The 22,116-nt window shown below is 37.5% G+C and overlaps 2 protein-coding genes across 6 annotated transcripts; one reads left to right on the forward strand and one right to left on the reverse strand.

The window, feature by feature from the left end:
• Positions 1–10,191: 10,191 nt before the first annotated feature.
• LOC141599281 (low temperature-induced protein lt101.2) lies at positions 10,192–11,945 on the forward strand. Its single transcript, XM_074419261.1, has 2 exons — positions 10,192–10,403; positions 11,624–11,945. The coding sequence occupies exons 1-2, from the start codon at positions 10,323–10,325 to the stop codon at positions 11,705–11,707; spliced, it is 165 nt and encodes a 54-aa protein (XP_074275362.1). The 5' UTR covers positions 10,192–10,322; the 3' UTR covers positions 11,708–11,945.
• A 357-nt stretch (positions 11,946–12,302) lies between these two features.
• On the reverse strand, positions 12,303–18,705 carry LOC141599251 (interactor of constitutive active ROPs 2, chloroplastic-like). 5 transcript variants are annotated; one of them, XM_074419221.1, is made up of 4 exons: positions 18,443–18,705; positions 16,195–16,290; positions 14,569–14,782; positions 12,303–14,026 (listed from the first exon to the last, which is right to left on the reverse strand). In XM_074419221.1, exons 2-4 carry the CDS (start codon positions 16,212–16,214, stop codon positions 12,575–12,577), a joined length of 1,686 nt encoding a protein of 561 aa, XP_074275322.1. In that variant the 5' UTR covers positions 16,215–16,290; positions 18,443–18,705; the 3' UTR covers positions 12,303–12,574. The 5 variants fall into 5 exon arrangements, with proteins under 5 accessions (XP_074275322.1, XP_074275343.1, XP_074275336.1 ...); XM_074419242.1 differs by having other exon boundaries at positions 14,569–14,779; positions 18,443–18,670; XM_074419235.1 differs by lacking the exon at positions 18,443–18,705 and adding an exon at positions 17,001–17,159.
• Between the last annotated feature and the right edge of the window lie 3,411 nt (positions 18,706–22,116).

The raw sequence follows: 22,116 nt of genomic DNA on the forward strand, positions 1-22,116 counted from the left end.
CCTCCTCGGTCTCTGCTCCTTCGACCATGCCGATGGTCCGGTCGCTTCCGGATCTGGGGGTGTACTGTATCTGGAAGGTTTTGAGTTCCGAAGCGCCATCTCTCACCCTCTCTAGATACTTTATCGTCCCGTAGTCCCGGGCTTCGCACTCTCCTCTGATCTGGTTGGTCACTAAGAGTGAATCTGTCTTCACCATGATACGCTCTGCCCCGGCGGTTTTAGCTAGCTCAACTCCGGTTATCACCGCCTCGTACCTGGATTCATTGTTTGAGGTCAATGAGGTAAGCTTCATGGCGTGCTCAAACACGTCCCCGTTTGGGCTGATAATAACGATGTCGGCCTTCGAGCTATTCGTCGTGGAGGGGCCGTTAGCGTAAACCTCCCATAAACCGGGATCCTCCTCGTTCTTCGAGACGAGCTTATGCGCCTCCCCCCGGTCCGAGACATACACCAAAGTTAGGGCCCGGATGGACATCACTGCGTCAGCCTCACTCAGAGTGACTCGACCTATGAGGACGTTGTAGGCGGATGAACCGTCAATGACCATGAACTCCGACATAACGTTCCTGGCTGCACCTCGTTCCCCAAACATTACTGGCAGCCTGATTGACCCCAGGGGCGCCAGGCCGGCCCCAGAAAAGCTGTACAACGGGCCGGTGCAGGGGGTCAAGTCTTCAACCTTCAGACCGAGGCTGAGAAAGCAATCTCCATACATAATGTTCGTGTAGGCCCCTGTGTCAATTAGGCATCTCTTCACCAAGTGGTTGGCTATGTCCAGGTGGACTGTAAGTGGATCGCTGTGAGGAGCGACGACTCCATCGTAGTCCTTCTTCCCGATGGTCATATCGGGGATGTTGGAAGCGGGGGTTGTTGTGTTGGGCACAAAGTTGATGGCCTGATATAGCTCATTCAGGTGCCGTTTGTACCCACGAGTGGACTCACCGTTCTCGCTGCCCCCGATGACAACATTGATTACTCCTACCCGTTCTGAGACGGATTTCTTATTTGATCCGCCGGCGTCTTCTCTTTGGCCTCCGGCAATGTACTTGCCTAGGCTCCCCTTCCGGATCAGTTCCTCAATGGCATTTTTCAGATGCCGGCAATCGTTCGTTAAATGGCCGGTGTAGCCATGGTATTCGCAGTACTGGCTTGTGTCACCGTCGCCCCTCGGCTTAGGGGGCCGTTCCCACTTCTGACCCTCGCTTCTGCTCAGGGCGAAGACCTCTGCGGCGGATACGACCAGGGGGGTGTGATCATTGTACTGCTTTCGGTAGTATGGTGCCGAGCTCCCCCCGGCGCCCGCCGAGTTCTGTTTCCTGGCGGACTTGTCGAACCGTGACCTATTGTCGTCACGGCGCCTTTCATCCGGGTTGTCCTCCCGGTGGCTCCTCGTCTCTGAGTGTAATGTCTCGCTGTGGCCTACCCAGGTTTTGTTGTAATCTTCCACCTTGATGGCCTGGTCGGCCATCTTCCTAGCGGCGTCTAGGCCTAGGCCCCCGTACTTGATGAGCTCATCTTTTAAGTCTCCCCTTGGAAGACCTTTCATCAGTGCGAAAGCCGCCAGCTCGGGATTGATCTCCCTAATCTGCTGAACCTCGCCGTCGAACCTCTTTACATAGTTCCGTAGAGACTCGCCCTCCTCCTGTTTGATAGTTAGGAGGTCCGACGTCTCCACGGCTCTCCTCTTGTTGCAAGAGTACTGGGCTACGAAGGCGTCTCTTAGGTCGGCGAAACAGTATACCGAGCCGTCGGGAAGCCCCTTATACCAATTTTGAGCCATCCCATGCAGAGTCGTTGGGAAGACTCGGCATCAGACCTCATCGGGCTGTTCCCATACCGACATGTAAGACTCGAAAGCCTCGGCGTGGTCGGTGGGGTCACTGTCTCCTTTGTATGTGAATACCGGCAACTTCAGCTTAGTTGGCACGGCGGTGTCAAGGACATAATCACTGAGGGGCTGTCTGACCACGTGTCGAATGACACGCGACGATCGGCTCCTCGCATTCCTAGTCCGGCTCCTCTCCTCGTAGCGGGAAGGACTTCTTCTTCGACTTGGGCTTCTTCTCCGACTCTGTTGAGTCGGGCTTCTCTGGCTCCCCCGGTCTGCACCTCGTCGGTGCTGCGGCGACGCTGTCCTCTCGTGAGTACGGGGAGGGCTCAGGTCCACCACTAGCACTTTGGGCTCCTCCGGCGTCTTGGCATGATCTGCTTCTCCCAGTGCTCCGTTCAAGTTTCTTGGAGTCACTTTCTGGGCCCTGGTCTCTTGGACGGTTTATGCGGCTCCCGTCGGCGTGACAGCGTGAGCCGGCGTACTCCCAATTAGGTCCAGGAGCACCTTCGATTTTCTTTGTGTCCACGTGTGTCCCATGATGGTGACCTGGTTGGCGGGCAGCGGCGTGTCTGGTATTATTGGCATTCCGAATTCCGGTTGGATTACTCCGCCGGTGGAGGGCTGCACGACTCCAGAATTGTGAAAAGTATCATCTTGGTAGAATGCGGTTTCGTCGGTCGCGACTACCTCTTGTTGTTTCGACATCTTCTTTAGCTTTTTGGGGTGGGTTTTTGTGTTTTTGTTTTTGTTGTTTGGGAAATGAATGTGACTAGCTTCTAGTGTCTCTTCCCACAGACGGCGCCAATTGTTCCGGGTGTAATTCCAGAGCAGATATTTGTTACCACTTGTAGCTTGTAGAATGACGTCTTTGCTTGAATCCTCCTTTGATCTCTCCTGAAACGATGAACAAACTGAGGGCTCGGCTTTGGCCGAGCGTACTCACTCCGACGCTCAAGTCAGTAAACTTAGAGAGGTAAGTATATGTTACTTGACTAAACGCGTATTGTAGAGAGATAAGGAAGATATTACCAGATGAACAGTGGTTATTAGGTTAATTTGTGGATCCTTTCCTCAATGAAGGTTGAGGAGTATTTATAGACCTTCACCTTTTGTCACGTAGTGGCCAAGTGGCTAGCAGGTGGAAAGACCGTTCTGCCCTCGGCCGGTGGACCTATGGCAGGCCGACCGAGGGGTCTTGGATATGAGTACGCGGATATGTGCCTCGGCTGGCTAGTGGCCTAGCCGGGACCCAAGTTGACAGGCCGATGGGATGCATCGGCTAGGCCGTCTAAGTCGTTGACTTGCTGTGGATATCTTTGACCTTGCTCAATATGTTGACTCGGTCAGCGGTGCAGAATATGCCCCATCATCTTCATTTCTCGTTCATTTCACCACAAAAGAAAGATATTTTTTTTTTAAAGTTCAATCAAATGAAAACAAATAGGTAAGCTAGATTCTCATTTACTAATCTTATTTTATAGGTAAAATTTGTTGATGGTTTCATAATTATGGAATATGAAAAGTTTGGTATTAAAGAAGAATAAATTGTAATTATGAAATAGAGTAATGTTTGGAAGATGAAAGTTTTCGTAGGATAAATGATTATAATATATTGATTACTACTTTGTTTTTTTGTATTCTGTTTTTAATTTATTTTTTCATTAATTTTTGATCTAGCATATAATTGTAACTACTCAATCTAGCATTTTTATGTTATTGTATAACTTGTATTACGTCACGTGTCTTTCTATTAGCTACTCAATCTAGGCTTTTTATATTATTGTATAGATTTCGAAAAAACAATTAATTTTGAATAAATTTTAAAGGATAATTAAACAATAAAAGTGGAATGGAGAAGGTCTCGTTTAAATTCACCATGAACACAAAATTATAAATATAATTATTTTAGTTTACTTACTAAATATATTGCTAAACAATGCAATTTGTGTTTTTTTTATAAAATCTTATCCTTTACGTGAAATAATTTCATGAACTAAATACATGGTATTACTACCCTTTTAAAATTCTATTATTAGTCTATAATTTCAGTTAAGTATTTACAAAATTTGTATGTAAATTACTTAAATTAAATAAATATTTATTTTCCAAATATTTTATATTTTCCTAAGAAAATATTTTATATGATCTTTAATACTCATTTGTTGATTAATTAGTTATGTAAAACATCTTCTATATACAACAAAGTTATGTATATTATTGTTTTTTTCTAGTAATAACAATAGTGAATTAATGCCTTTCAAAAAAAAAAACACAATAGTGAATTAGTGACAATACACTTTTTTTTTTAACTTCATTTATTCTTTTTTCGTTCTTAATTTCTTATATATTCAGTTTTTTTTATTTCGAATACATATAATACTACTCCATATGAAATATCTTGAAATTATTAACTTATAGTTAATGCGTATTTTTTTATTATAGTTTTTTTTAGTTAATTAAATTTAAAACTAATGGAATATGGATGGATTTTTAAAGAAAATAAGTGAATTAAATTAATGCAATATAATAATAAATTGATAATGCATGTCATATTAGTTTGCCAAGTCATATTATTATTGTGTATGTGGCTTTTTTTCATCCTATGTGGCATTATCTATGTGGCATTTTTAGGCTAGCCTTTTAATAGTATTTTATAGATAAGTGATAATTAATTATGCATGATCAATGTTTATAAATTATTTTATGGCTGATCAAATATCATATTAATTAAAATAAAATTTATTCGAATAATGCAACAATCAACATTAAGTTCTCAAATTATATCATTTCACTATACGTTATGTTCTAAATCAATTAATATTTGTTCAAAATAATGTGAATATAATTTTATGTATAACGTGTGATATTTATGTATCAAACATATAGAGTTCAAACTCAACTTATTCAAATGATTTCATTGTGTCTTACATGTGCTATGTCTCAAACATATCTATAAGAATTGCACTTTTTGTATTTTTAAACAACTATATATAAATGATGTTTAAGAGTTTACCTGTAAATAAAATAGGTTAAACTTTCTTAAATAATATTTTTTGAGGTTTAACTTCAAAGTATTTAGAAGATAACATATAAAATATTTAACTAAAAGTAATATTTAGCTAGTCATGATTAATATTTATACTCGACGTATAAATATTTTAATTGAAGATATTAAAGAAAAATATAACCCTTTTTCTACTTTTCATGTCGTTTATAATACTATATTATTTTATAATCATTACTTTTGTCTTGATTATTAAAAGCACTCGCGATCATTGTGTATATACATACTCGTTATCACACTATTTAAACCTATCAAAATCTCACATATATTCAGTTTTTCGCATTATATTTTTTTTTTTTCATTTCCACGTAAAAACTTACTCCCTCCTATTCTCTAACATCTTCCACATTTCCTAAAACGGCAAATTCACTAAGATCTTCCACTTTCCTTATTTGTCTATCTTTTGTGGTTACAATATCTTATGACCCACATTCTCTCTCTTACTTTCATTTACATACACATATCATACCCCACTAAATTCTACCCAAAAACAATTGTGGAATAACATAGAGAATAGGAGGGAGTATCTTTTAGTAGTTTTTTTAAGTTATGTTTTTAAGAAATACAATGACTCTTCCAAATATATTTTTCTTAGGATTCAATGGTTTAAGTTTTATAACTTTCTCAAAATATTTTTTTACGTAAACATAAAACATTATGAGACACTCACTTTAATCATCTCTACAAATAAAAATATTTCAATAAATATAATGAAAATGCGCACCAAAAAAAAAATATAATGAAAATTATACTCAATTTGAAATATTTTTCGCAATGAACATAATTATTCACGTTTTAAAATTTATATCAAAATAATTTTTTAATAAATTTAGTATCAAATCACCATAATTATTTAATTTAATTTTATAATTAAATTTATTAAATTATAATATATTTTGCTGAGATTTATACAACATTTATTATGTTTATATTTAATGTTCAGCTGTAATTAATACTTATATTTAATGCTGGGTTAACACGTGGCGCATCCACAGCGTTTCAACCCAGTTATATATATATATATATATATTTGGAAAATAAATATTTATTTAATTTAAGTAATTTACATACAAATTTTGTAAATACTTAACTGAAATTATAGACTAATAATAGAATTTTAAAAGGGTAGTAATACCATGTATTTAGTTCATGAAATTATTTCACGTAAAGGATAAGATTTTATAAAAAAAACACAAATTGCATTGCTTAGCAATATATTTAGTAAGTAAACTAAAATAATTATATTTATAATTTTGTGTTCATGGTGAATTTAAACGAGACCTTCTCCATTCCACTTTTATTGTTTAATTATCCTTTAAAATTTATTCAAAATTAATTGTTTTTTCGAAATCTATACAATAATATAAAAAGCCTAGATTGAGTAGCTAATAGAAAGACACGTGACGTAATACAAGTTATACAATAACATAAAAATGCTAGATTGAGTAGTTACAATTATATGCTAGATCAAAAATTAATGAAAAAATAAATTAAAAACAGAATACAAAAAAACAAAGTAGTAATCAATATATTATAATCATTTATCCTACGAAAACTTTCATCTTCCAAACATTACTCTATTTCATAATTACAATTTATTCTTCTTTAATACCAAACTTTTCATATTCCATAATTATGAAACCATCAACAAATTTTACCTATAAAATAAGATTAGTAAATGAGAATCTAGCTTACCTATTTGTTTTCATTTGATTGAACTTTAAAAAAAATATCTTTCTTTTGTGGTGAAATGAACGAGAAATGAAGAGATAAGAGAAAAATAGAAGAAAAGAGAATGTATAATTAACAAGCATTTATATCGTATTGTTCGTTTTTGGTGTTGTCGAATGTTGATGATGACACTTGAGATTATTGATGATCGATGATCGAATATATATCACCATCCATTGTGGCGAAAGAATGTCCAACTTTGGTGAATGAAACTCTAGCTTGACCAAATTGTACCCTTAACTTTTTTGTCTCACACATTCTTAATTTAAGAACAATATAATGTTTTGGAATTTTTTTTAATGTAGTCATTAATTAATAATGTGTAGTTAATTTGTTGGGATTAACAACATATTACATATGTATTGAATAAAATTTATATTTTGCTCGTACTTTGACTATCAAATAGTAACATATTTTTTTATTTTTGAATTTTTGAAGTGAGAATATTGCAGTAATATCGATGTTTTTTATCTCGATCTATTATATCCATCTCATTTATTTTTTTTATTTGATTAAATGTTACAACGGTTAAGTGAAAATGAGTGAAGAATAATTTAATTTTTCAATATAATTATTATTTAAAAAAAATATAACTATGGTTGATGTTACTTACTATTTTAATGATATCATCATTTTAATAAAGTTATAAACTAGAAAAAATATCATTTAAATGTCGAATAAATACAATATCATTTGGCTATAGATAACAAATAAGAATAATATAAACATGATGCAATAACAAATAAACAATAAAGAATGATGTAAGTATCAAGACACTATAAGAAAATAAAAAAAATTACGTGAGCAAATAATTATTAATGACGAGCTAGAAAAGTCACGTGATTTTCACGGAAAATCTATACAATATTTTAAAAAGATAAAACTAAGCATTTCACTAAGTAATGTCTCCCAGGGACGAAGCTAGGGCAAAATTATGACCGGGGCCGCTTTGATCCATTTTATCGGTACTTATACTCATGTATCATAGACCTCGCATCTTAAACACATAATTAAATACTTAAATTATACGAGTACATTGTTTTCTTCGATAAATTTACTCCGTGTTTTATAAAGTTTAACAATAATTATGTGAAAGACAAACTTAGAAACAAATAAACACCTATAAGATGGTTTATATAGTTTATTTAAGGTGAGATGGTTAAAATTGTAAAATTATTTACAATACAAGGAGCACTCGCAAAGATAAAAATTGTTCCTTGTTATTCAAATACTTGTATTATGTAAATATTTCTTTACTAGTTACAAATTTTATTGTTGGCAAAAAGGAATTTTAATAAAATATAATAATGGTTAAAGGATAAAGTATTAAGTGTATAACATGCGAGACAAAATACGCAGGAAAAAAAATACTCAAAAAATACTCTTTCCCAGATTCGAACGCTTGACCTCTAGGAATACTGCCCACTTGCCTTATCACAAGTTACCACTGTGCCAAGAATGTAAAACCTACTAAATTTCTACTTGTCTATTTATTATTCTTTTGGAGTCTGCCCGGGCCATGGCCCATCCGGCCCAGGCATAGCTCCGTCCCTGATGTCTCCTATCAAAAGTCATCTTAAATTGTGATGTGTCACATGCATATAATTAGTGAAAATAAAAATAAAATTTATGTTGTACAAAAGAATGTAAATGTCAATAAACTTTTTAGTTTAATTTCCTCTCATCTTTATAGCTATTAATAATTATTAATAATTAATTTACTCTACTAATTTGACATCTAAATCCTTTTCTTAGTTGATTTTTTGGCTTCCCTCTCCTCATTTATACTACCTATACACATGGTCATATTTTTGTCTACAATTATCATCACTTGCATTACCACAATGTTTCGACTTCTCTACCTTAAACACTTTTGAGATTTTATTTTAAAGATTTTTCATCTTTAAGCTACCACACTCAATTCAAAATTATTTGGTTCACATAAAATCCTAATTGAATTAATCATTTCAACTTGACTTTTTAACAACTTTACGTAGCTACAATATATTTTATATTCTTATTTAATTGTAGCTCATTCTACGAATTAAATTAATCTGTTTTGATTTACATTTCATTATTATAGTTTGATTGACTTTTTATTTTTTGACAGGTACTCCTTTTATACTATGTAGTATGTATAATTACATATAGTAGTATAAATCTCAATGAAACCACATAAGACATTACATCCGCCAATTCTTGGAAGATTTTTTGTCAAAAGTTTGTGAATTCTTCCCAATTTATCTTTGTTGCACTAATGTTGCACGTAACACCTTTTTTTCCTTAATTTTTTTTGTTAAGACTTCAATTAGTCACAAATCAAATAACTCAAAGTGTGTAAAATATTATACGAGTAAGTCAATAAGCTTAGACATTTTTGCCAATATAGTTTAAGGAGATATTTTTAAGTTGTAGCTAATTATTTTTACAATGTATAAGAATGTTTATTTATTTATATTTTTGGTTGAACAAAGTGGAAGCGCCTATGTGACATATTGTATAGACTAAATATTTGTTATGTGTGTCATTCATAAGATGCATAATTAATTTTGCTCATTTTTACCAATAATTGTTCGAAATTCTAAAGTTAATACTCTTTTACTTCACTCTCTTACTATTTTCCATAAATCTATTGTACGCGAAAATAATTTGTGACACAAATTTTTTACTTATTTGGTGTTACAGCACAGGGCATTCTACATATTTTTAAAATATGACATAAATTTTTAAAAAGTATAAAATCCATTGAAATTGAGGGAATGTAAAATTGTTGTAATATACAAGTATATCCATTATTAGGTGCTGAAAATTTAGTTCGTACTTGCAACACATACACAATAATTTTAAAATGTTACCTTAAGCAACTTTTTTTTTTATCAAATATGCAATTATTTTCACTATCCATCTATAATTACAGGTGTAAGAACTCTAATTCATCTAATCAATAAAGTGAAATTAAACTAACGCTTAAATATTTGTTGGTTAAGAAAAACATTTGTATTGCATAATCTTTAAGCCGATTAAAACAATAAATTATTAATGATCCCGTGATTTTCACGGGCTCCAAAACTAGTTAGTTTTAATTAAAACGGTATGTATTTTATTTTAAAACATTGAAGTTAAACCTAAAAAATTAAATTTGAGAAAAATTGATTTATTTTTATTTTTAGTTAAAAATATTAAAGGTCATATATAAATTATGTTATTTTTTTTCAATTATAATAATAAAATTTTAAAACAGGCCGCGCGAAGCGCGGGATACTACCTAGTGAAATATATTAGCACCATGCAATAGTATTTACACGTCTTTTAGTTTCCATCTTAAGCAAGAGTAGAGAGTTACTTCCTATTCATAAATGAATCACTATTTAGTAATCGGGTTGCTCAACGCTTTACCGGTCATAAGAAATACAACCGACGGCCCAAAATGCTGATCGTCCAGAAACAAGTTAGAAATGTACGTGGGGGTGTAAATAAAAAGACGCGTGTGGGTGGCATGCCATGCAAATTTACTACGTGGCGTCTTCTCCAGAATTCGTCAAGTTTAAACCTCTTAAATAAATCAAAATTAACCATATTTCGTCATAATCGTGGTTGAATTGTAATTTCCAAACAGTTACTAAAAGTGTGATATATACGCAAAAACCTCTCAGACCAAGAGTACGTACTTATTAGTGAAGAAAGAAGAGAAAAAAAATGGGATCAGAGACATTTGTGGAAGTAATACTTGCAATTTTGCTGCCTCCTGTTGGTGTTTTCCTTCGCTATGGCTGTGGGGTAATTTCTTTCTTAACTTCCTTGTCGTTCTTACAGCACATTTTAGAAAAACCGACATTATATCTACCTTCTTTTATCCTTTTTCTTTGATTATTCTACAACTTCCTCCGTCCCTTTCATTTGTTAAGATTTTTTTTTTTTCTTCTTTATCAAATGTATTTTTTAATTAAAAATTACAGTCAACTTGTCATACGACATAGGGAGGGAGTTGTTGTTTTAGATCGCACTATAAGATTAGTTTCGAATCCGAAATGACTTTATCCGAAATAATCCGATTTGAACAAAAAAAATCATAGTTGTATGATCTCGTTGGCGACAAACTACTCCGTAACTCATAATCAAATTGACCTGATATCACTGGCACTGAAAAATGATCCGACCTTTGGTCGTCAATTCTGTATGTTATTTTAACTTGTAAATTAATTTGGTGGCCTGATATTGCCCCCTAGTTTCACCATTGCGTATGTCTCGATCATTGGAGATTTGTGTACCTAGATCCGTCCTCCATAGTGCATACCCCGTTCATGTCTTAGGAGTTTACATGCTTGTTTTAGGTTAGGATCGAATCTCGTGGTTTTTTTTGTTTTTAGGGTTTTACTACGTGGTACCCCTACGGTTTTTGTGAAAATATCAAATGGTATCCCTAAACTTTGTCAAATGTTCTAAAAATACCCGAACTATTAAAAATCAAGTTTTTGGGATCCTAGCATCTTTTTATTCATTATAGTGAATAGTAATATCATTTGATGCCATCGAATCTGTCATAATTATTACTCCCTCCGATCCAGACAGACTTAAACATAAGTAAAAAGTGGTTATTTAAGAAAAGGTGGAAAAGTGAGGGGTAAAGTAGGAAATATTGATTGGGGTCACATGAGTTTAGGTGGATTAAAAAAGTAGTTGGTGAGTGGGTGAGTGGATGGTAAAGTTGTAAATAGGTGGATTAAAAAAGTAGTTGGTGAGTGGGTGAGTGGATGGTAAAGTTGTAAATAGGTAGTGGATGTAAGGGTAATTTAGTTATTTTTCATACCAAATATGGTATGTTACCATTGGTATGGTTCATCCATTTTCGGTAAGTGTTACCATCTGTCTGGATCGGAGTGAGTAGTAGACACCTATCCGGTATATCGCACCCTCGTATCCCAATCCCCAAATGCGGAGCCTTTGAGACTGTTGTTGTGAGCTCTCAGAATTTAATGTTTTATCCGTGTAAATTGCAGGCGGAGTTCTGGATATGTCTATTGTTGACGGTATTAGGCTACATCCCTGGCATAATCTATGCGCTTTACGTGCTTGTAGCGTAGATGTTGAAACTTGAAATCGATGCCTGATTATCAGTATCACAATGTAATTCCGAGTAGTGTTGTAAATTGTACTTCGTACTTGTTAAGCATCCAGAAGTATCGCAATGTACTGTCACGAGTGTTGTAAAGCTAAACTTGAATCCCCTCCTTTTCGTTGTGGGTTTGGCTCTTTCAAATGCTTCGATAGTTGGTTTTACTTGTGTGTTGAATCAAATTCTATGCTGAATTACGGCCTCATTGGTAAGAGTTTTTCTGATACGTAGCTCTATGATTGCGGTCTCTTATGATGACTGCAAGTAATTTAAAGATACGAAAGCGATTCAGCTACTGTCATGTTCATGGCACAACGATGAAATGTATATTGAACAATGTAACTGTTCATGGCACAACGATGAACAAGAAAATGATGGATAGACCGTCTAGACGAGCAGAGAACAAGAAACACAAACACTGAGAGGCCACTTTGTACTGTGTTATGAATAGTTGTTTGATTGTATTAGACCCGTTATTAACAAATTTGATGCCTTCAAATCCAGATTTTAGCAACACGAAAATAGTCGATTTTCCTGATTAATGGAATTTCTGGAAAACTCCGTTTAATCATCAAAGATCACACATTAACAAGAGCACCAATTCAACTGTTACTAGAAGAACAGCTACATGCACCAGATTCACGTCCACGGTCTGCTGAAATGGTAGACGGATACATGCACCAGATTCACGTCCACAGTCCGCTGAAATGGTAGACGTGAAATAACAATATGTTCATTAAAACTATACAAAACTTGCATTAAAACATAAACGAGAGTAGTAATCTCAGCATAAGCAAATACAAGCAAGCAAAGAAAAAGGGATTTATCTGCGTGCCTACTTCGGACCCTTCTTCCATAACACACCAAACTTCTTCAACACGTTTCCATTCTTCTTCTTTGGGGAGTCGTCATCAGAAAGCGGAGACTCCATTTTCGCAGCAATACTATTAAAGGAAACTGTGCGATCCACAAACTTGGCATTACTCCCTGTAGAGAGCATTGCAGCAGCTGCCTCAGCTGCCTTCCTCCATTGATCGGATTGAACCTTCAATTTCTTCAGCTCGGCTTCAAGCTCAGTGTAAGCTTTCTGCGCAGCATCAAGCTGCTCCAAAACCCTATCAGACTTCCTGCTGTTCATTTCTGCTTCCTCAGTCACATACTCGGGTTTCATCAAGCTCGTCTCTGCCGATGTGACACTCTCTTTCTTCTGTATCTCTGCCTTAAGCAGCTCATTGTCCTCTATTATACTTTGAATTTGAATATCCTTCTCCAATAGAACAACCTTGAGATTATTCAGATTTTCGTTCAGCATCGCAGATTCATTACTCTCCGATTTTAGCATGTCGATTGTTGCTCTTGCTTTCTTCAATTCAGCCTCCAATTCAGCCTCTTTTGTGCCTGTTTCCAATTTTACTCGTTCAACTTCAGCAAACGCATTTCTAATTTGCAATGTGCTCTGGAGATATTCTTCCTGGTATCTGAGTTCTGAAGCGTCTAGTGCCGACTTCAATTGGCCAGCCTCGAGTTTTAATGCATCAAGTTCGGCTTTAATCACCATTGTTTCAGTAGATTCCTGTTTCTCGCCACCTTCATTCTGTTCTTCACTCCTAGTTCGCAGCTTCTCTTCGAGTTCCATCACTAAATTCTCAAGAGAACTTGTTTTTTCTTTCGATTTTACCAATTCTGAGGCTAAATTGTCATAAGCCTCCTTCGCTTTAAGCCCTTCAGACCGTAGAGACTTTGCAATTGCCGTGGATTCTTCTAATTGAATCTGGGTTTCCCGAGCCACTTGCAGTGCATTAACTTCAGCTCTTTTGCAATCACTAACCTGCTGTCTAAGATTATCTACTACAGCAACGGTTTCAGAAAGCTCGACCTTCAGACCTTCAATTTCAGCTTGTGCTGTTTCTGCATGCCTGGAATGTGTGGCTTCCATTTTAAGCTTTTGGATCTCATTGAGAGCAGAAGATAAGGCAACTGAATCCATGGAGTGTTGTTTCTGGATCGCCTCAACCTCTGATTGCCAAACTCGGTCACGTTCTTGAGAAAGTTTCCGGAGTTCTTGAACCCGAGCATCTTCAGAAGTAGAAAACTCATCAAGCTGTTGGTGCGACTCCTTAAGCCTTGCGGACATGATGCCGAGTTGCTTTCTCATTTCTTCCCCCTCTTGAAGAGCATTCCGCTTCATTGTCTCAGATGAATTCAGTTGATCCTTCGTTTTCTTTAGCTCATCTTCAAGTTGAGCTAACTGAGATTCAAGATCAGACAACTTGGAAACATGTTTTTTCTGTATTCATGTAGATAAAAACCAAATCAGCGAAATAGTAGCTCCTCAGAAATCGACGGAATTAACCAAGTGGTGTTAGTCCAGTGGTAGCCGGGTTAAACCTTAAAGTTAGCAGAAATGCAGGAGTTGAGAGTTCTCGGGTTCGACTACAGCTGGGACGATGATCACTTGATCACTGCAGCCCCGAAGGGGTGGCTTACATGGTCCATGTGATGGTGCGGGAATGCATGGGCCCGGGGGGATTCAACCCCCTCATCAGAAAAAAAAAAAAAAAAAAAAAAAAATCGACGAAATTCTCTAAAGTTAGAACACAAGAAGCAGAAGATGTAACAGTTAGTTGTAGTAGTTTTATTTTATGTTAGTTCATAACAGTCAACTAAGAAATATAGTAGACTCCGGCCAATAAGCCTAACAGTCAACTAAGAAAAGCAGTAGGCTTCGGCCAACAAGTGTTCTAAATCTTATAAGTAACAGATTCCTGAGACTGTATTATATCCAGCTTTATTTAGAAGTCGATACTAACTGTGAATTGAATGGAATACCTCGGTCATAGGAGTTCGTGGAGATCCACGATCCAGGAGTTTAGGACTTCTATTTTTAGGTGTTCTGTTTGATGCATTTGGAGAAGCCACTGAGCTAGAATCGAATCTTGCAACCTTGACCTGTCGAGAAGTTCTATTTGTAGAGGGAGATGACTTCTGGGATGTTTGCGAGGTAGGTGACATCCGTTGTGGCACTTCCACTGAGCCATTCCTACTGTTCAAAATTGATAATTAGCATAGTCTGAGCCAAGCTAAGTCATGAATCAAACAGTTTGAAGTTGGCCTGAAGACGGCGCAAATTTTTTTTCCCTACATTTCATTGATTTCTTATATCTCCAACTATGGCACATGATTTATGAACAAACACAAAATAAGTGGGTCACTTACATGATAGAGAATTGGAGATATCAAAGAGATGGTCCGAAAAGGAAAGTTGGAAGATGTTACAGAAATAGAAGAGTACATTCTTAGTTTTAAACTCTGTACATAAACCGAGATTCAACAATAGCCATAAACTCAGTAATGAACAATTAATGTTTTGATTGCAACTTTGTGACAGTGGATATTCACTTCATAGTTCATATGGAGGCAGTAAAAGCATGGCTCGACGAAAAATAATAATCACCAGAATATTAAAGCTATTTTACTGACATTAGCATGGCTTTCCTTATTTCCAATGGAGCCATAGACTCATTACTCTTTGGTTATGGATTATAATGGAATAAATCAAAATGGCTCACTAAAGTGGTTGCGCTTCTTTCTTTTGTGAAGTAGCGGTCCTTCAATGCAGTTCTCGACGCAATTTTCATCTTGGGTCATTCGGAAACAGCCTCTTTGTGTTGCTAACACAAGGGTAAGGCTGGGTACATCCAACCCCCCCTTACCCCGCAATTTGCGGGAGCCATTGAGGCACTGGGGTAATGTTGTTGTTGTTGTAGTATATTTGCGCATCAACACAGTAACAAGACGCAACTAAGCAGTCCCGAATAATTTCAGGAACATCCAATTAATGAACGGTAATAAGTTCATATCCAAGAGCTACAGATAACTGAAGCAAATCTCAGCAAACACCCATTGGTGAAGAGGTTCTAGGAATTAATAGACTTACTCTACAAAATATCAGTTATTACATGAATTGCTTAAAAACCAGCTTATTGAATACAGTAACCTCTAGTAATTAGCAATCAAAACAGCGAAAATTATTTTGGTTTCGATATTAAGAGCACCTTCAGACACGAAAAAAAATTAGGTGCGCCCAATCTATCACGTATATGCTCCTTGTCGTCAATTGCAGTTTTCTCATTGGTTAGGGTGTATAATGAGTTAATGACACGCTTAATTCCCATCAGGCACAGCCTGGCTTTCAATTTCAGTTACTCAAACAGATAGCTTTCAATAGTAAATTAGACCAGGAATCTTGTGACCACCCAAAGAGTGGTACTAAGACAACATATATGCATTATGAAACAAAACTACAAAAGGCAATGGACTACATCACATGCTTATCTACTTCACTTGCCAAACAATCGGCCATGGAAAAGCGGAAGCTGCCATACACAGGTAAAACAAAACATAACAGATTACAGAACATGTAAAACAGCTAACAAAACAAACACGCCATATTACCTAGCTTTTGGAGTCTGCATTGAGTGCAACACGAACAATCAATCGTCAATTCTTTTCAAATATCTTTAGAGTAGTCCTGGCGCGTACAGTCGATATCTGTAATACCATACAAGTTCAAAGAAAGAATGAAAAGAGTTTACAACTACTAATAACATATAATGATGACTAATTTCCAACAACAACAATACATATCCAAAGCTAACAATACAATCCCTTCAAGGAAACTCCATAGAAACAACCACCACTTGCACCTACCTCTCCCACATAAGAAACATTTTAAACAAAGCAATAACATTTCACTATCTCAATTAAACAAATAAAGATAACACAAACAAAGACAGCAAATACCCACTTTTTTACACCTCGTTCTTTATCTATTTTTTACCTTTTCCTCTTTTTTACTCCAGTCTTAAAAATTGTTTCTTCACCCAAAATATACTTAAACAACAAAAGGGTAGGGTTAAAATAAACACAAATTCTTATTTAAAACCATCTAAACCAACACTTTTTTGAGGGGTGATGGTGCATACTCTTCGTTATAACTTAGAACGGTTATAAGCAAGACTAATTAAAAGGAAGATTTAAAGCCATAAGTAACTAGGAAGTAAAGATAAGAAGCAATAAACAAGCTGCATAATATTCTTAACCCAATAAAAATATATTTGTAATGTACACTTTTGTACTACTAAGTTTATAACTCTCTACTTTTAACAAACTAGTAAGAATCTCTTCTAAACTACGTTATGTTTTGTTAATCTTGCTTTTTTTCTTTTTTAGGTTCCAAGCCAAATGCTAAGTATACATACTTTAAAGAAAGTTAATCAAACCAAATCAAATACTTCCTCCGTCACATTCATTTGTCTATCTTCGAATAAAATATCCCTAACAAGGAATAAACAAATGATAGTATATTGAAACAATTTAATTAAAAGGGTGAATAATGAATAAAATGCATGTAAATGAAGGGGGGGAGGGAAATGTAACGGAAAAAAGAAATAATGAAGTTGAGAAGAAACGGTAGACGGTAGTTATTAATTTCAGGAAGCAGAAACGGTTCAGTTGGAGCTAGCAAACATGTATTTCATGATTTTTCATACCTATAATCACCGTCAAATTAAATGCATAGGAAAGAATAAAAAAAGTAGTACTCCGTAGTATTTTCATAGATTTCACCCATTAAAAATCTCTCTTCAACGACAAAAGTATTGCTCTATGTATATCGTATTTATATTGTCTTCATTTGACTAATTTATCGCTAAAACATCATTATTCTCTCTAAGTCGAGGATGCCATGGATTGAACACCAATTATATGCCTAACGTAGGGGAGTGGGGATTTACTCCCTCTGTCTGAGTGTCTGGGTCATTTGTCTACCTTTTATTCACAAATGACTGGAGAGAATACCATTTTATTGGCTAGTGTTAAAGATAAGTTTATGTCTAACTTAGGGGTACCAATTATATGTTACTACATAGTACTCTGTATATTTCACTCAATTAATCTTGTATTTGAGTGAAGTGGCCTAGTCGATAAATAAATAAGAATAAAATAGAAATGACAAAATGCATGATGGAGTATAAAATGTAACAACCCGACGTTATTGTTAAATAAAATGTAAATGAAATATGGGATATTCTACGGTGTACCCTGAATTTTTCGATTTTCTATATTGTATTCCTACATTTTTAAAATTTTATGGTGTAACCCTAAACTCTATAAATTAGTCTATACCATGACCTTATTTATTATCTTTGCTAACTTGGTTTCTTTATTGACTATTAAATCGTTTATTTACCATTCAAATTAATCGATAACTTACTCATTTACTTATTAGTTGGCCGCATTACCTATTAACCCACCAAATAATATAAGAATCTAACTAAAAGTTCATCAAATCCCCATTATCATGTCATGAATCATAATGGATGTTTATAATAGTAGCTTGATTAAAAGTGATTTATAATATTTCTCATATAAGATGGTGATACAACACTAATAAATCAGAATAAAAGTCAAAGTACAGTTACTTGATATTGATAAAGTTAATGGAGAGTTAAACTTGGCCATGATGGAAAAATAAGTAAAAAGTTTATGGGTACAAGGTAGAATATAAAAAAATGAGGGCACAACATAGAACACCGAAAAACTTAGGGTACACCATAAAACATCACATGAAATATTAAGGCTAAAACAGCTTTATTTGAACATTTATAGAAAAAATGCAGAGTTTAAAGAGAGAGGAGCATACCAGGAAGAATGAAATGCAGACTGATGAATATAGAGAGAAGGACGAATGGAGTGAGAGAAATAAAACCCTAGAAAAAAAGGAGGGGATTTGAAAGAGAGAAGATAAAGAAGAAAGAAATGGCGGGGGAAAACGCAAATGGAAATGGAAATGAAGTAGCTTCTTCTGTCTGTTTTACTCTGCTAACTTGAATACTTTACTCTGTCACTTTGCACTTCCCCGTGTAGTCATGTTCATCTACTCCCTTTATTTTGTACGCCTTTTTTAATTTAATCAGTCAATGTGAGTTGTGACTACTATTACTTGAAAAGAAATAGACTTTTTATTATTTTTGAACAGTTCGGATTAAATTTTGAGACAATTTAGTGGTTGTAATTATTTCACAAAAGTAATATTTTCATGAATAGAGAAAAAAAAAATTAGAATATAAGGGTATATTATGGAGCAGATGAAGAAAAGTAATGGAGACTTGGAGAGGATCCAAATTAGGTCTTAGTTGGGTTCCAAAGTTATGAATCTATGCAAAATGGGATAACGATCTTCTCCATAACCTTCCTGTTCCGGGTGTAATTCCAGAGCAGTTATTTGTTACCACTCGTGGCTTGTAGAATGACGTCTTTGATTGAATCCTCCTTTAGGTCTCCTGAAACAATGAACAAACTGAGGGCTCGGCTTTGTACCGAGCGAACTCACTCCGACGCTCAAGTCAGTAAACTTAAAGGAATTAAGTTGCGTGTTACTTGGCGAAGTATATATTGTAGAGAGATAAGGAAGATATTACCAGATTATGAGGTGTTTAGGTTATTTTTCGGATCCTTTCCTCAATGAGAGTTGAGGAGTATTTATAGACTTTCACCTTTTGTCACGTAGTGGCCAAGTGGCCAAGTGGCTAGCAGGTGGAAAGACTGATGTACCCTCGGCCGAGGGACCCGTGGCAGGCCGGCGGGCCCCGTTGACTCCATGCCGAGGGGTCTTGGATATGAGTACGCGGATATGTGCCCTACCGCTAGTCGCCGTGGCGGGACATAGGTGACAGCCGACAGTTGCGTCGGTGAAGCCGTCTAACTCGTTGACTTCTTGTGGATATCTTTGACCTTGCTCAATATGTTGACTCGGTCGTCCAATGCGAGATATGCCCCATCAATTTGCCCCCAGCGTAGGCTATGCCGTGGTATGGACCTTCGATGAGTGTTGAGCGTATTCTCGCGCAAGTAAAAATTTTCCGCCTTCTTCTTCTACCTCGGCATGGTTACTGCTCGGCCGTACCATATCCCCCCTCCACATGGATGTGTAATTGACATCGAATGTGGAAGAGAAGATGTCGCGGCCGGCGGGTCCAAGGTTGAGTGGCGGATGCTTTGATTGCCCCGGCCGTCGCCAAGCTTGGATGATCACCGGTGCCGTTTGGCAAGTAGATTATTTAAGAAGCGTGTCGAAGAAGATTCGCGATTGGTATTCGTCAAGGAGCGTGTTGGAGAAGCTTTGCAAATGTTTGTCGATTGACATTCCACTACCGCATGCTTGACACGTGGCTCAGCGTTGATTGGTTGACGTTTCATGGGCTTTGCCCTGATTGGTCGGATTGAGTGGGCTTTGCCCTATAAATAGGAGAGTTAGCCCTTGAATTTGGCCTTCCAAATTCATTTTCTCAAAAAATTTTCTCCTTCAAAAAATTTCCTTCTTCTTGCTTAATTTTCTTTGACGAAACTTCTCTCTATTCTTCGAAGAGTTACTCGGCGTAGCACTTTTTCTTCAAGGTAAACAAATAAATTTTCCAACTTTTTAACTTTTTAAGTTTTTGTTGTAAACATGACTTCGGACGCCGACCTAGTAATCTGCGCGCCGGGGTTCCCCGTCGCGTCTTGATGAGGAGGAGATACTGGACGCCATCCCGATAAGGTCTGGGGGCCCTAGGTCTCCTTCTCCCGAAGTTGATCCAAAAGCTTTGGAGGATTGGGAGGATGATGATGATGAGAGGGACGATGATGCTGATGACTTTGATGATGACGGTGATGACGAGGAAAGGGGTCATTTTGATGACGAGAGGCCGTACGTCCTAGATCACGGCGACGCCTGTAAGATCGGCCCTGACCGGGCTTGGATCCATAAATTTGCCAATTGTTCTGGTCCTGACTTCTTTGGGCGTCATTTCTCCTTTGGGAGGGAGTATAAGATTGTTATTCCTGGAGCGGGTCAGGCCGTCTGTTGCCCTCCTCCGGGTTACATCGGCGTGTACATGAGACACCTGGAGTATGGGCTCCGATTTCCTCTCAATAAACACGTCGTGGCCATAATTAAAGCTATGAACGTCGTCGTGGCCCAACTGCACCCGTTGGCCATTAGGACTATAGTCGCTTTGTGTGGCTCTCGTCTTTTCAAGGGGAAGCCCCAACGGTTAACTTATTCCGCGGCTACATCACCTGCGCGCCGTCCCCGGTCGCGTTGGATGGTACAGCGTGCGACGGAGCGGGTTATGTCTCCGTCGATAAGCTTTCTTCCCGCAAGGACCGGAAGGAGCGGTGGGTGTACGTCGAGGTTCCGAAGGATTACCCACTACCCCTTGGCCTTCCAAAGATCACGTCAATTTGCGGTGCGAGAGTAAGGGGGAGCATGACAAATGGGTCTCCCTGGAGTAAGCTTAAGATGGACGCCTTGATGGTCCCTTTTAATGCGGATGAGAAGCGGCGATGAAGTCATTTGAGGCCGAGAAGAACGGATACCGAAGGGATGGATGCCCCACGCAGATCATTCTTCGTGATGAGTCGCTCTCGCCACGTCGGCCTCATACCGGCCCTCGGACGGGGTGAGTGGGGTCGGTGTGAGGCCCATCTCTCGCTTTTAATGTTTCTTTATTTGAACTTTGATTTGTTCCTTCCGCTTAACCCTTGCTTTGTTTTCTTTGCATCATTTTGGCCCGGACTGTCAGAGGATATCCTTAGGAGAATGGGGCTTGCCAAGGACAAGAGAGTTGTTGACTCGCATCCTAAGGCCCTAACCCGTGATCGCAGACCGTTGCCAAATGATCTCATGGATCAGCAGCTGAAGGCCCTGGATACGAAGGCGGCCCAGGCGAAGGTTGCTAGTAACATACCGCGCCGAACGCGGAAAACAAAGCCTTCGGCGGCGACGACGGCGACATCGCCCACCTCCCATACCTTGATCCGATAGAGACGGTGGAGGTCGTTGATATTACCGCCGAGGAGGAAGTCGCTGCGGAAGAGGAACCTCCTCTCTTTCGTAAGAGAAAGGAGCCTCTGCTGCCGCCGCTTGTTGCCGCGGCTTTTATCTTTGCCATCGCTACCGAGGGCGGCAAGGAAATGGGTCCTCCGACCAAGAAGTCCAAGCCTGGCACAGATCTATCCTATGGCTCGGACTTAGCTTGGTTCATTGGGCGTTCCCGATGACAAGCTCTGGTTTGTCCATGAATGTTGACATGGATGATTTGATTGAATTTTTTGTAGATCAACCGCCCGTCCACCGGACACAATGTCGAACGGCGTCGACAAGCGACCTATGCAGACAGGTGGTAAAGATGCCTCCGTCGGTTCCTCCTTGCCGAAGCCTACCCCCGCCCAGCTTAGGGCAGAGGGTCTGAGTTTGGCCAGGATGCAGATGAAGTGGGCTGAGGCGGCCGGTGCTCATATTATGGAGCAGGAAAAGGTCTTGGCCGAAGCTGC

This window comes from Silene latifolia, chromosome 1 (genome assembly GCF_048544455.1).
Source record: "Silene latifolia isolate original U9 population chromosome 1, ASM4854445v1, whole genome shotgun sequence".
Lineage (NCBI taxonomy): Eukaryota > Viridiplantae > Streptophyta > Magnoliopsida > Caryophyllales > Caryophyllaceae > Silene > Silene latifolia.